General features: G+C 44.3%; 1 protein-coding gene across 2 annotated transcripts in view; it reads left to right on the forward strand.

Moving 5' to 3' along the window:
- PFN2 (profilin 2) overlaps positions 1 to 14,098 on the forward strand; it is a 115,445-nt gene extending 101,347 nt beyond the window's left edge. Inside the window, exon 3 of one of the 2 annotated variants that reach the window (XM_069213364.1) lies at positions 11,877 to 14,098. In XM_069213364.1, coding sequence (XP_069069465.1) covers positions 11,877 to 11,974 — 98 coding nt within the window. In that variant the 3' untranslated portion in view covers positions 11,975 to 14,098. Of the gene's footprint in view, positions 1 to 11,573 lie in introns of both variants that reach the window. The other variant, XM_069213365.1, reaches the window with a different exon arrangement.
- The last annotated feature ends 2,217 nt before the right edge of the window (positions 14,099 to 16,315 follow it).

The following is a 16,315-nucleotide window of genomic DNA, read 5'->3' on the forward strand; positions in this document are numbered from 1 at the left end:
CTGAACAAACACCACAAACAAAAGTGGTGAAAAAAGTTACCCCACCACCCTCTCCTCCACCTGTGATTAACGTCTCACCAGCACAAACTCCATCACATTCCCCAGCTCACCACCATGAGCCAGGGTGACCAAGATCAAGACGCATGGGACTTATACAACGCCCCAGTGTCAGATAACAGTCCGGAGGCATACCCTACGAAGCCATCTCCACCAGAGGACAGCACTGCGTATTCTCAAGTGGTGGCTAGAGCAGCACAATTTCACAATGTAAGCCTCCACTCAGAACAGGTCGAGGATGACTTTTTATTCAACACACTCTCCTCCACCCACAGCTCCTACCAAAGCCTGCCTATGCTCCCTGGTATGCTCCGGCACGCAAAAGAAATCTTTAAGGAGCCGGTCAAAAGTAGGGCAATCACACCAAGAGTGGAAAAAAAGTATAAGGCGCCTCCTACAGACCCGGCTTTCATCACTACACAGCTGCCACCAGACTCTGTTGTTGTAGGAGCAGCTAGGAAAAGGGCCAACTCCCACACATCTGGAGATGCACCACCCCCAGATAAAGAAAGCCGCAAGTTCGATGCAGCTGGTAAGAGTCGCAGCACAAGCTGCAAACCAGTGGCGCATCGCTAACTCCCAGGCACTACTTGCGCGCTATGACAGAGCCCATTGGGATGAGATGCAACATCTCATTGACCATCTGCCCAAGGACCTACAAAATAGGGCAAAACAAGTGGTTGAGGAGGGACAGACCATTTCCAACAACCAAATCCGCTCCTCCATGGACGCTGCAGATACAGCTGCACGGACAATTAATACATCTGTAACTATCAGAAGGCATGCATGGCTCCGAACGTCTGGATTTAAACCAGAGATTCAGCAAGCAGTTCTCAATATGCCTTTTAACGAAAAAGAACTGTTCGGTCCAGAAGTGGACACAGCGATTGAGAAACTCAAAAAAGACACGGACACTGCTAAAGCCATGGGCGCACTCTACTCCCCGCAGAGCAGAGGGAATTACAGCACATTCCGTAAAACACCCTTTAGAGGGGGGTTTCGGGGTCAGAGCACACAAGCCAGCACCTCACAGGCAACACCGTCCAGTTACCAGGGACAGTACAGAGGAGGTTTTCGGGGACAATATAGAGGAGGGCAATTCCCTAGGAATAGAGGAAAATTTCAAAGCCCCAAAACCCCTACTACTAAGCAGTGACTCACATGTCACTCACCCCCTCCACACAACACCAGTGGGGGGAAGAATAAGTCATTATTACAAAGCATGGGAGAAAATCACTACAGACACTTGGGTTCTAGCAATTATCCAACATGGTTATTGCATAGAATTTCTACAATTCCCTCCAAACATACCACCAAAAGCACAAAAGTTGACAAAACATCATTCCAATCTCCTGGAGATAGAAGTGCAGGCACTATTGCAAAAGAATGCAATCGAATTAGTGCCAAACACACAAATAAACACAGGAGTTTACTCACTGTACTTTCTGATACCAAAGAAGGACAAAACGCTGAGACCAATCCTAGACCTCAGAATAGTGAACACATTCATCAAATCAGACCACTTTCACATGGTCACACTACAAGAAGTATTACCATTGCTAAAACTACACGACTACATGACAACTTTAGACCTCAAGGACGCGTATTTTCATATACCAATACACCCATCGCACAGGAAATACCTAAGGTTTGTATTCAAAGGAATACATTACCAATTCAAGGTACTGCCTTTCGGATTAACAACCGCACCAAGAGTCTTTACCAAATGTCTAGCAGTAGTCGCTGCACACATCAGAAGGCAGCAAAAACATGTGTTCCCATATCTAGACGACTGGCTAATCAAGGCCCATTCGTTAATAGAGTGCTCAAATCACACAAATCAGATCATACAAACCCTCTTCAAACTAGGGTTCACCGTCAACTTCACGAAATCCAACATTCTGCCGTGCAAGGTACAACAATACCTAGGAGCCATAATAGACACAACAAAAGGAGTAGCCACTCCAAGTCCCCAAAGAATTCAAAATTTCAACACCATCATACAACGCATGTATCCAACACAAAAGATACAAGCAAAGATGATATTACAACTCCTAGGCATGATGTCTTCATGCATAGCCATTGTCCCAAACGCAAGACTGCACATGAGGCCCTTACAACAGTGCCTAGCATCACAGTGGTCTCAAGCACAGGGTCATCTTCTAGATCTGGTGTTAATAGACCGCCAAACTTACCTCTCGCTTCTGTGGTGGAACAACATAAATTTAAACAAAGGGCGGCCTTTCCAAGACCCAGTGCCACAATACGTAATAACAACAGATGCTTCCATGACAGGGTGGGGAGCACACCTCGATCAACACAGCATACAAGGACAATGGAACGTACATCAAACAAAACTGCATATAAATCACCTAGAACTTCTAGCAGTTTTTCAAGCACTAAAAGCTTTCCAACCAATAATAGTTCACAAATACATTCTCGTCAAGACAGACAACATGACAACAATGTATTATCTAAACAAGCAAGGGGGGACGCACTCCACGCAGTTAAGCCTGCTAGCACAAAAAATTTGGCGTTGGGCAATTCACAACCAAATTCGCCTAAAAGCACAATTTATACCAGGGATCCAAAATCAACTCGCAGACAATCTCTCTCGAGATCACCAACAGGTCCACGAATAGGAAATTCACCCCCAAATTCTGAACACCTATTTCAAACTCTGGGGAACACCTCAAATAGACTTGTTTGCGACGAAGGAGAACGCAAAATGCCAAAACTTCGCATCCAGATACCCACACAAACAGTCCCAAGGCAATGCCCTATGGATGAACTGGTCAGGGATATTTGCTTACGCTTTTCCTCCTCTCCCTCTCCTTCCTTACCTGGTAAACAAACTCAGTCAAAACAAACTCAAACTCATATTAATAGCACCAACTTGGGCAAGGCAACCCTGGTACACAACGCTGCTAGACCTATCAGTAGTACCCTACATCAAATTGCCCAACAGGCCAGATCTGTTGACACAACACAACCAAAAGATCAGACACCCAGATCCAGCATCGCTGAATCTAGCAATCTGGCTCCTGAAATCCTAGAATTCGGGCACTTACAACTTACCCAAGAATGTATGGAAGTCATAAAGCAAGCCAGAAGGCCATCCACCAGGCACTGCTATGCAAGTAAATGGAAGAGGTTTGTTTGCTACTGCCATATTAATCAAATACAACCATTACACACAACTCCAGAACATGTAGTGGGTTACTTGCTTCACTTACAAAAATCTAACCTGGCTTTCTCTTCCATTAAAATACACCTTGCAGCAATATCTGCATACCTGCAGACTACCTATTCAACTTCCCTATATAAGATACCAGTCATTAAAGCATTCATGGAGGGCCTTAGGAGAATTATACCACCAAGAACACCACCTGTTCCTTCATGGAACCTAAATGTTTTCCTAACTAGACTTATGGGTCCACCTTTTGAACCCATGCACTCCTGCGAAATACAGTTCCTAACCTGGAAGGTTGCATTTCTCATCGCCATTACTTCCCTAAGAAGAGTAAGCGAGATTCAGGCGTTTACAATACAAGAACCTTTTATACAACTACACAAGAATAAGGTCGTCCTAAGGACTAATCCTAAATTTTTGCCAAAGGTTATTTCACCGTTCCATCTAAATCAAACAGTGGAACTTCCAGTGTTCTTTCCACAACCAGATACCGTAGCTGAAAGGGCACTACATACATTAGATGTCAAAAGAGCATTAATGTATTACATTGACAGAACAAAGAACATCAGAAAGACTAAACAACTATTTATTGCATTTCAAAAACCTCATGCAGGAAACCCAATATCAAAACAAGGTATAGCCAGATGGATAGTTAAATGCATCCAAATCTGCTACCTTAAAGCTAAACGACAGCTGCCCATTACACCAAGGGCACACTCAACCAGAAAGAAAGGTGCTACCATGGCCTTTCTAGGAAACATCCCAATGCAAGAAATATGTAAGGCAGCCACATGGTCTACGCCTCACACATTCACCAAGCACTACTGTGTAGACGTGTTATCCGCACAACAAGCCACAGTAGGTCAAGCCGTATTAAGAACATTATTTCAAACTACTTCCACTCCTACAGGCTGAGCCACCGCTTTTGGGGAGATAACTGCTTACTAGTCTATGCAAAACATGCGTATCTACAGCGACAGATGCCATCGAACTGAAAATGTCACTTACCCAGTGTACATCTGTTTGTGGCATCAGTCGCTGTAGATTCGCATGTGCCCACCCGCCTCCCCGGGAGCCTGTAGCAGTTTGGAAATTACCTTCAACTATTTGTATATGTATCATCTCAACCTTAAATAGGTACATACTTAGTCACTCCATTGCATGGGCACTATTAATACAATTCAACTCCTACCTCACCCTCTGCGGGGAAAAACAATCGAAGATGGAGTCGACGCCCATGCGCAATGGAGACAAAAGGAGGAGTCACTCGGTCCCGTGACTCGAAAGACTTCTTCGAAGAAAAACAACTTGTAACACTCCGGCCCAACACCAGTTGGCGAGCTATTGCAAAACATGCGAATCTACAGCGACTGATGCCACGAACAGATGTACACTGGGTAAGTGACATTTTCATTACACACCGATACGTACAGGGTAAGTAACATTTTTGTCAGTGCTGCTGGTGCAAATTGGCATTTATCCGGTCTTCTACAAAATACATAAATGTTAAATGCAACTAAATGTAGAATTTCAAAGTTTACCGCTGAAGAATGTGTGAAAGAATACGCATATTAGATGGGCTCTGTCTGAAACAATGTAAGATATTGTGGTGTGAATATATGTATTTTTTTAACGAAAAATGTGCCTATTTTATTGTGAATAAGTAGTTTTAATGACTCCTGTGTAACTTTATGTTCGATGGCATCTGTCGCTGTAGATACGCATGTTCTGCAATAGCTCGCCATCTGGTGTTGGGCCGGAGTGTTACAAGTTGTTTTTCTTCGAAGAAGTCTTTCGAGTCACGGGACCGAGTGACTCCTCCTTTTGTCTCCATTGCGCATGGGCGTCGACTCCATCTTCGATTGTTTTTTTTCCGCCATCGGGTTCGGACGTGTTCCTGTCGCTCCGAGTTTCGGAACGGAAAAAATAGTTAATTTCGGAAGATTTTCGTCGGTATTGTTGCGTTCGGGATCGGCGTACTTAGATTCAACACCGCATCGAAGATCGAAGAGCTCCGGTGCCCTTCGGGGTAGTTTTTCGATCCTCCGTCGGGGCCTGGTCGGCCCGACCGCGTGCTGAGGAACGCCGATGGAACGGACCCCGTTCCGTTTCTGCCCCAAATGCCACAATAAATACCCCTACACAGACCAACACTTGGTCTGCAACCTGTGCCTGTCACCTGAGCACAGCGAAGACACCTGCGAGGCCTGTCGTGCGTTCCGGTCCCGAAAAACACTCCGAGACCGTCGAGCCAGAAGACTTCAAATGGCGTCCGCACCGACAGCCCGACGGGAGTTCGAGGAACAGGAGGAGGAAGGTACCTTCTCGATCCAAGACTCAGACTCCGAAGGATTCGACGATACACAAACCGTGAGTAAGACGTCGAAAAACACACAGAGAAACATTTACAAGGCCCAGGGGACGCCACTGCCACCAGGCCATGGCTCGACCCATAAATTCGGTGACCGACCGTCGGCACCGAAAAAGGCCAAAACAGTGCCGAGATCGTCCGACTCCGGTCGAGACACCGGCACGCAGCCTTCTCGGGACCGAGAAAGTGCTGGAGACAAGCCTCGACACCGAGATACCGGTGTGGACACGGCTCGACGCCGAGACAGCGGCACCGAAACAGATCGACGCCGAGAGGTTTCGGCCCCGAAAAGGAAAAAAGTCACCTCGGAGCCGAAAAAACACGCAGACAAAGTTTCGACGCCGAAACAAACTGCAAGCGACCCAGCTTCAGGCTCTTATACAGAAGAGCACTCGCTAACCTCCCAAATGCAAAAGCATAGGTTTGAGGAAGAGCTACAAGCAACTGATGTGGACCATACGCAAAAGCGTATCTTCATTCAGCAGGGGACAGGAAAAATAAGCACCCTTCCCCCCATTAGGAGAAAGAGAAGGTTGGAGTTCCAGACGGAACAAGCACCACAACCAAAAGTGGTTAAAAGAATTACACCACCACCCTCTCCTCCGCCCGTGATTAACGTTTCACCAGCACAAACTCCATCTCACTCCCCAGCTCACACCACCATGAGCCAGGGTGACCAAGATCAGGACGCATGGGACCTATACGACGCCCCAGTGTCAGATAACAGCCCGGAGGCCTACCCTACAAAGCCATCTCCACCAGAAGACAGCACCGCGTACTCTCAGGTGGTGGCTAGAGCAGCACAATTTCATAACGTAAGCCTCCACTCAGAACAGGTCGAGGATGATTTCTTGTTCAACACACTCTCCTCCACCCACAGCTCCTACCAAAGCCTGCCTATGCTCCCTGGTATGCTCCGGCACGCAAAAGACATATTTAAGGAGCCGGTCAAAAGTAGGGCAATCACACCACGGGTGGAAAAGAAGTATAAGCCGCCTCCTACGGACCCGGTTTTCATCACTACACAGCTGCCACCAGACTCTGTTGTTGTAGGAGCAGCTAGGAAAAGGGCCAACTCTCACACATCTGGAGATGCACCACCCCCAGATAAAGAAAGCCGCAAGTTCGATGCAGCTGGTAAAAGAGTCGCAGCACAAGCTGCAAACCAGTGGCGCATCGCGAACTCCCAGGCACTACTTGCGCGCTATGACAGAGCCCACTGGGACGAGATGCAACATCTCATTGAACATCTGCCCAAGGACTTCCAAAATAGGGCGAAACAAGTGGTTCAGGAGGGACAGACCATCTCCAACAACCAGATACGTTCCTCCATGGACGCTGCAGATACAGCTGCACGGACAATTAATACATCTGTAACTATCAGACGGCATGCATGGCTCCGAACGTCTGGATTTAAACCAGAGATTCAACAAGCAGTTCTCAATATGCCTTTTAATGAAAAAGAACTGTTCGGTCCAGAAGTGGACACAGCGATTGAGAAACTCAAAAAAGATACGGACACTGCCAAAGCCATGGGCGCACTCTACTCCCCGCAGAGCAGAGGGAATTACAGCACATTCCGTAAAACGCCCTTTCGAGGGGGGTTTCGGGGTCAAAGCACACAAGCCAGCACCTCACAAGCAACACCGTCCACTTACCAGGGACAGTATAGAGGAGGTTTTCGGGGACAATATAGAGGAGGGCAATTCCCTAGAAATAGAGGGAGATTTCAAAGCCCCAAAACCCCTACTACTAAACAATGACTCACATGTCACTCACCCCCTCCACACAACACCAGTGGGGGGAAGAATAGGTCATTATTACAAAGCATGGGAGGAAATCACTACAGACACTTGGGTTCTAGCAATTATCCAACATGGTTATTGCATAGAATTTCTACAATTCCCTCCAAACATACCACCAAAAGCACAAAATTTAACAACACACCATTCCAATCTCCTGGAGATAGAAGTGCAGGCACTATTGCAAAAGAATGCAATCGAATTAGTGCCAAACACACAAATAAACACAGGAGTTTACTCACTGTACTTTCTGATACCAAAGAAGGACAAAACGCTGAGACCAATCCTAGACCTCAGAGTAGTGAACACTTTCATCAAATCAGACCACTTCCACATGGTCACACTACAAGAAGTATTGCCATTGCTAAAACTACACGACTACATGGCAACTTTAGACCTCAAGGATGCTTATTTCCATATACCAATACACCCATCTCACAGGAAATACCTAAGGTTCGTATTCAAAGGAATACATTACCAATTCAAGGTACTGCCTTTCGGATTAACAACCGCACCAAGAGTCTTTACCAAATGTCTAGCGGTAGTCGCTGCACACATAAGAAGGCAGCAAATACATGTGTTCCCATATTTGGACGACTGGCTAATCAAGGCCCATTCGTTCATACAGTGCTCAAATCACACAAATCAGATCATACAAACCCTCTTCAAACTCGGGTTCACCGTCAATTTCACAAAATCCAAAATTCTGCCACGCAAGGTACAACAATACCTGGGAGCCATAATAGACACATCAAAGGGAGTAGCCACTCCAAGTCCACAAAGAATTCAAAATTTCAACACCATCATACAACGCATGTATCCAACACAAAAGATACAGGCAAAGATGGTATTACAACTCCTAGGCATGATGTCATCATGCATAGCCATTGTCCCAAACGCAAGACTGCACATGAGGCCCTTACAACAATGCCTAGCATCACAGTGGTCTCAAGCACAGGGTCACCTTCTAGATCTGGTGTTAATAGACCGCCAAACTTACCTCTCGCTTCTATGGTGGAACAACATAAATTTAAACAAGGGGCGGCCTTTCCAAGACCCAGTGCCACAATACGTAATAACAACAGATGCTTCCATGACAGGGTGGGGAGCACACCTCAATCAACACAGCATACAAGGACAATGGAACGTACATCAAACAAAACTGCATATCAATCACCTAGAACTGCTAGCAGTTTTTCAAGCACTAAAAGCTTTCCAACCAATAATAGTTCACAAATACATTCTCGTCAAAACAGACAACATGACAACAATGTATTATCTAAACAAGCAGGGAGGGACGCACTCCACGCAGTTAAGCCTGCTAGCACAAAAAATTTGGCATTGGGCAATTCACAACCAAATTCGCCTAATTGCACAGTTTATACCAGGGATACAAAATCAACTTGCAGACAATCTCTCTCGAGATCACCAACAGGTCCACGAATGGGAAATTCACCCCCAAATTCTGAACACTTATTTCAAACTCTGGGGAACACCTCAGATAGACTTGTTTGCGACAAGGGAGAACGCAAAATGCCAAAACTTCGCATCCAGGTACCCACACAAACAATCCCAAGGCAATGCCCTATGGATGAACTGGTCAGGGATATTTGCTTACGCTTTTCCTCCTCTCCCTCTCCTTCCTTACCTGGTAAACAAACTCAGTCAAAGCAAACTCAAACTCATATTGATAGCACCAACTTGGGCAAGGCAACCCTGGTACACAACGCTGCTAGACCTATCAGTGGTACCCTGCATCAAATTGCCCAACAGGCCAGATCTGTTGACACAGCACAACCAAAAGATCAGACACCCAGATCCAGCATCGCTGAATCTAGCAATCTGGCTCCTGAAATCCTAGAATTCGGGCACTTACAACTTACCCAAGAATGTATGGAAGTCATAAAACAAGCAAGAAGGCCATCCACCAGGCACTGCTATGCAAGTAAATGGAAGAGGTTTGTTTGCTACTGCCATATTAATCAAATACAACCATTACACACAACTCCAGAACATGTAGTGGGTTACTTGCTTCACTTACAAAAATCTAACCTGGCTTTCTCTTCCATTAAAATACACCTTGCAGCAATATCTGCATACCTGCAAACTACCTATTCAACTTCCCTATATAAAATACCAGTCATTAAAGCATTCATGGAGGGCCTTAGGAGAATTATACCACCAAGAACACCACCTGTTCCTTCATGGAACCTAAATGTTGTCCTAACTAGACTTATGGGTCCACCTTTTGAACCCATGCACTCCTGCGACATACAGTTCCTAACCTGGAAGGTGGCATTTCTCATCGCCATTACTTCCCTGAGAAGAGTAAGCGAGATTCAGGCGTTTACTATACAGGAACCTTTTATACAACTACACAAAAATAAAGTCGTCCTAAGGACCAATCCTAAATTTTTGCCAAAGGTTATTTCACCGTTCCATCTAAATCAAACAGTGGAACTTCCAGTGTTCTTTCCACAGCCAGATACCGTAGCTGAAAGGGCACTACATACATTAGATGTCAAAAGAGCATTAATGTATTACATTGACAGAACAAAAAACATCAGAAAGACTAAACAACTCTTTATTGCATTTCAAAAACCTCACGCAGGAAACCCAATTTCAAAACAAGGTATAGCCAGATGGATAGTTAAATGCATCCAAATCTGCTACCTTAAAGCTAAACGACAGCTGCCCATTACACCAAGGGCACACTCAACCAGAAAGAAAGGTGCTACCATGGCCTTTCTAGGAAACATCCCAATGCAAGAAATATGTAAGGCAGCCACATGGTCTACGCCTCACACATTCACCAAGCACTACTGTGTAGACGTGTTATCCGCACAACAAGCCACAGTAGGTCAAGCTGTATTAAGGACATTATTTCAGACTACTTCCACTCCTACAGGCTGATCCACCGCTTTTGGGGAAATAACTGCTTACTAGTCTATTGCAGAACATGCGTATCTACAGCGACAGATGCCATCGAACTGAAAATGTCACTTACCCAGTGTACATCTGTTCGTGGCATCAGTCGCAGTAGATTCGCATGTGCCCACCCGCCTCCCCGGGAGCCTGTAGCAGTTTGGAAGTTAACTTCAATTATTTATATATGTATCATCTCAACCTTAAATAGGTGCATACTTAGTCACTCCATTGCATGGGCACTATTACTACAATTCAACTCCTACCTCACTCTCTGCGGGGAAAAACAATCGAAGATGGAGTCGACGCCCATGCGCAATGGAGACAAAAGGAGGAGTCACTCGGTCCCGTGACTCGAAAGACTTCTTCGAAGAAAAACAACTTGTAACACTCCGGCCCAACACCAGATGGCGAGCTATTGCAGAACATGCGAATCTACTGCGACTGATGCCACGAACAGATGTACACTGGGTAAGTGACATTTTCATTCACAGGTTTGTGGGATTTACAAAGTGCCAAGGTTATCTGTGTAGTTTAGGATTATGCCCGACTGCCTGATTGTTTTGGAGGGAGGGAAGGAGGTTGCAATAATAACTCAAAAAATAGTTAATAATGGAGAAACTATTATTGCATGTTTTTAGTCGTATGGTGGGCACCAATGTAAGGGGACGAGTTTTCACCACTTTACACACATTTCTCTTGCATATTTGAACTTCTAGAATATTTACATAAGACTGCATATGCTTGTTTTATGTTTTATGCCTCCGTTATTGTTGTTCGCCTTTCCTCCAACTAAAGGATGGATTAATATGGACAATATTCTGGAGCAGCCCCAAAATAACAAACTAGTTTGCTTCAGGGATGCTATGCTGTTAAACATTTTCAATCCAACCTACGAATTACACTTGGCTGACTCTGGGCCGCTCAGAAATAGTGCAGTATATCCAATTGAAATAATTTTTCCAAATCATTTTTGCACTAGGGACACATGGGCGTTTGCTTTCTGAATAATTTCAGCTTCTTGTCTTTACTGTTCGCTCCTACCGTTCTTCCAAGTTTGTTTGCTATGCTTGCCTGATGGCTTTATCCTCTGTTGTAACAAGTTTACTGTGCTGATATGCTATCATTACTAGCATCCGTTGCAGTGTCGTCTATAACTTGCACTACTTTCTTTGTTTTTCTTGCTTTTTTTAAAACCTCTCTTCTCTTCTTTCTTTTCTTTCAGTCTTGGTCTTTGCAATGGGCAAAGAAGGGGTCCATGGAGGTGGATTGAATAAGAAGGCATACTCGATGGCAAAATACTTGAGAGACTCTGGGTTCTAGTAGTTAGGCAGATAACTGTACTAGGGGAGAATTGCTACTAAACTTTCCTATTAGTGGGCTTAACTTGCAGTGTTATGGAAATTTTATTAGCAATGCCGGGTGATGGGGTATGAACCTGTGTCTCCTTTGTATCCCTTTGTTGGTGGGGGAAAGGTGTTTTTTTTGTTTGTTCATGTTTGTTCTTTTGTTTCCTTGTGTACTCCAGCATTGGTTATTATCATGGCAAAAGAAGGTGTCCATGGAGGGCTGCTCAACAAGAAAGCATATGAAATGGCTACATACCTGGGCAAGCTTGGATGCTAAGCAGCCTTTCCCCATCTACCTAGCAACTGTCATCATCATCCAGTTGTGTTCGCAATGCTATCAGACTGTAGATGGTAGTTACATTTTTTTATTTACCCATATTTTTCTAATGTCACTACAATACCCTTTCGTTCATTTGTTCGTTAACCACTCTATGTAACTAAATCTCATGTTTCGCACCATTATTGCAGTAAAACACTAAAGATAAGCTGCATGATACTTTCAGGAGGAAATATGCCAATTCTGAATATCGCTTTCTTTTAGCAATCAATAAAATACTGACAACTAAGACAAGTTTAAACTCTACAAGTGCCGATTGTATAATCTATAATTTGATCCTTGCCTTTTCGCACTTGAGCAATTACAAGGCTCATTTAGTCTTCCTTTTGCAGAGCATGGTTGGGAGAATGATGCATGCATATGTTTTGTTTTCTCCCGTTTTCATCCATAATGTTTTAATTACACATTTATTTTCGTTCAGTGCCTGGTTAATTAAACCGTTTAATACCAATGTTGAATTACTTTTTAAAAAGGTGCAATGTCTTGAAATTCATTTTTTTTTTATTCAGCCTAAATATGGTCTTGCAAACTTCATAGCTCGTAACATCTGCCTCTTGATTGTCAGTACAAGTGTAAAACTGCTTCAACAAGTGCAAATGCATTTCCTCCTATGATTGTACCCGAACTATCTTCACTTTGAGTATCAAATGCCAAACAACCTTTTCATTTAAAAAATATTGCAGCAGAAATGCTTCATTTACCTACATCTCCGAACATTGCATTTTCAGAAAAGGTGTTCCATTTGTAATTAATCCCAAATATGCGTCTGCACAAGTGCCCCTTTCCCAAGCACCTTTTCTGTTCTAGTTTCAAAGGAGAATGTATCTGTACATAACTTTACGTTCACACTTGGGCTCACTGTGACTACGTACACTAATCCCTTAATATGTTACTGTTGTCACGGTACTTTGTTTACATTTGACTTCCAAAGTGGAAAGCTTTTAGCTATCATATACTATGACTTGGGAGAAAATTGTAAAGAACAATAAGTCAGATTGAGTGAGGCCTTCTTACTTCTAACAGTGGGTTGGGGTTGAAATTTCACAGACTCCTTAGCTTAAAATTGGGCAATACTGAAGGATGACATTTAAATTGTTAGATGCCTTTTCTGAAAATAAAGTGTGGGGTTATTGAGTTGAAAAACTCATCTCTAAACTCGTTTTTGGCATGTGTGAACTTTATTGTCCGGGGACATTCCATCATGCATAGCTCAGCACATGGTTATTTTTGTGAGCTCCTGTTGCATTAATAAATTGTTAAATGCTGCCATTCTGGAATTCCTTTTCCCAATCTGGAGTGTGTCCAATTTCAGTTTTCATAGGACCAATTTTAATTGCAGCTTCGTATTTTATACGACACTAGTGTCATTTAAGAGGGGTAACTACCACCTTCAGCTGTATACTGGTAGTCGAGACACTAAACTGTTAAAATGCTTATTTGTAGGTAATGTACAAAAATGCTGCTTTGATACCAATGTTTGGATGAAGGCTGGTAGTTTTTCTGAATCGTTGAAAAAGTCTATTTCAAAAAATAAAATATTTGAATCAGTCTACTAGAAAGACCATTGCTGCAGAAACTTGAGCAAGCTGTGTACTGGCCATTTGAAATGTATATCCAGACTGTCCGTTAAATCGTGGTACTAACATTTCCCATCTAAAAAAGGAAAATTAAAGAAATCTTTATACAAAAGAACAAATGGGAGATGGTATTGGTTGGAATAGGCTGTCTTGTGATAATTCAAATGTATTCTGTGCCATAGTAATAAAATGAACTGTTAATGTTCTGAGATGGATTTTAACTGATCAGCAAGGATTGTCATTTTTCCATTGGCACTCGTTTAGGGACATTCTAGTATTTGCTTTATTGTTTGGGCCTTGTGGATTATGTACAGATTTAAGCAAATTCTTGTTGTTAATTTGTCTCTTTCCCTGCACTTTTTGTTACATCTGGGATACGGTCTAACTCGTCTGATTTAATATGCATTTCAAAAAATGCCATAAACTATTAAAACACCTTGTTTACAGACAGAAGAAATAAATTTATTCCAACCAAATATAAAAAAAATAGACTGTTGTGTTTCTTTGCGTGAGTGTAAATCATTTTGACGAATTCTCCTGGCGTTGGTAATCTACAAGTTGAAAGCACGATAATTCAGATAGACCATTGGTACAGTAAGCTACTGAGAGTCAGGTAAATGAAAACACAATATTTTCCATTAAACTACTATAGTTCAGCTAAACAAAAACAAGCAAAACCATTGAAGTGTAAAATTCCACTTTGAAATATTTTATTAGTAAACTTTTCAGGGCTCAAAAAGCTTATTTTAGGCAAAACTATCTGGGTATAAGCATACATGGTTTTAGTTGTAAATGGTGACAAAGCTTCATTTACGAAGTGAATACATGCAGCTCTCACCCATAAATCTGTAGCAGTGTTCATGGTAGAATCTTTAGCAGTCAGTTGTAGTAACAGTTCATTTTCAACTCCCTGGGAAAACAAACTACCTCATTCACTCAATTTACCAGCACATATATTTTTTGAGGACCTATTTATGATGATCATGCACAGTTTGAAGAAATCCATATGTTCGATGGCATCTGTCGCTGTAGATACGCATGTTTTGCAATAGCTCGCCATCTGGTGTTGGGCCGGAGTGTTACAAGTTGTTTTTCTTCGAAGAAGTCTTTCGAGTCACGGGACCGAGTGACTCCTCCTTTTGTCTCCATTGCGCATGGGCGTCGACTCCATCTTCGATTGTTTTTTTTCCGCCATCGGGTTCGGACGTGTTCCTGTCGCTCCGAGTTTCGGAACGGAAAGATAGCTAATTTCGGAAGATTTTCGTCGGTATTGTTGCGTTCGGGATCGGCGTAGTTAGATTCAACACCGCGTCGAAGGATCGAAGAGCTCCGGTGCCCTTCGGGGGTAGTTTTTTCGATCCCCCCGTCGGGGCCTGGTCGGCCCGACCGCGTGCTGAAGAACGCCGATGGAATGGACCCCGTTCCTTTTCTGCCCCAAATGCCACAATATATACCCCTATACAGACCAACACTTGGTCTGTAACCTGTGCCTGTCACCTGAGCACAGTGAAGACACCTGCGAGGCCTGTCGTCCGTTCCGGTCCCGAAAAACACTCCGAGACCGTCGAGCCAGAAGACTTCAGATGGCGTCCGCGCCGACAGCCCACCGAGAGTTCGAGGAACAAGAAGAGGAAGGTACCTTCTCGATCCAAGACTCAGACTCCGAAGGATTCGACGATACACAAACCGTGAGTAAGACGTCGAAAACCACTCAGAGGAAGATTTACAAGGCCCAGGGGACGCCACTGCCACCAGGCCATGGCTCCACCCATAAATTCGGTGACCGACCGTCGGCACCGAAAAAGGCCCAAACAGTGCCGAGATCGTCCGACTCCGGTCGAGACACCGGCACGCAGCCTTCTCGGGACCGAGAAAGTGCTGGAGACAAGCATCGACACCGAGATGCCGGTGTAGACACGGCTCGACGCCGAGACAGCGGCCCCGAAGAAGATCGGCGCCGACAGGTTTCGGCCCCGAAAATGAAAAAAGTCACCTCGGAGCCGAAAAAGGACGCAGACAGGGTTTCGGTCCCGAAACAAACTGCAACCGACCCAGCTTCAGGCTCTTATACAGAAGAGCACTCGCTAACCTCCCAAATGCAAAAGCATAGGTTTGAGGAAGAGCTACAATCAACTGATGTGGACCATACGCAAAAGCGTATTTTCATACAGCAGGGGACAGGAAAAATAAGCACCCTTCCCCCTATTAGAAGAAAGAGAAGGTTGGAGTTCCAAACTGAACAGACACCACAACCAAAAGTGGTGAAAAGAGTTACCCCGCCACCCTCTCCTCCGCCCGTGATTAACGTCTCACCAGCACAAACTCCATCACACTCCCCAGCTCACACCACCATAAGCCAGGGTGACCAAGATCAAGACGCATGGGACCTATACGACGCCCCAGTGTCAGATAACAGTCCGGAGGCATACCCTACGAAGCCATCTCCACCAGAGGACAGCACCGCGTATTCTCAAGTGGTGGCTAGAGCAGCACAATTTCACAACGTAAGCCTCCACTCAGAACAGGTCGAGGATGATTTTTTATTCAACACACACTCCTCCACCCACAGCTCATACCAAAGCCTGCCTATGCTCCCTGGTATGCTCCGGCACGCAAAAGAAATCTTTAAGGAGCCGGTCAAAAGTAGGGCAATCACACCAAGGGTGGAAAAAAAGTATAAGGCGCCTCCTACAGACCCGGTTTT

This window comes from Pleurodeles waltl, chromosome 11 (assembly GCF_031143425.1).
Source record: "Pleurodeles waltl isolate 20211129_DDA chromosome 11, aPleWal1.hap1.20221129, whole genome shotgun sequence".
NCBI lineage: Eukaryota > Metazoa > Chordata > Amphibia > Caudata > Salamandridae > Pleurodeles > Pleurodeles waltl.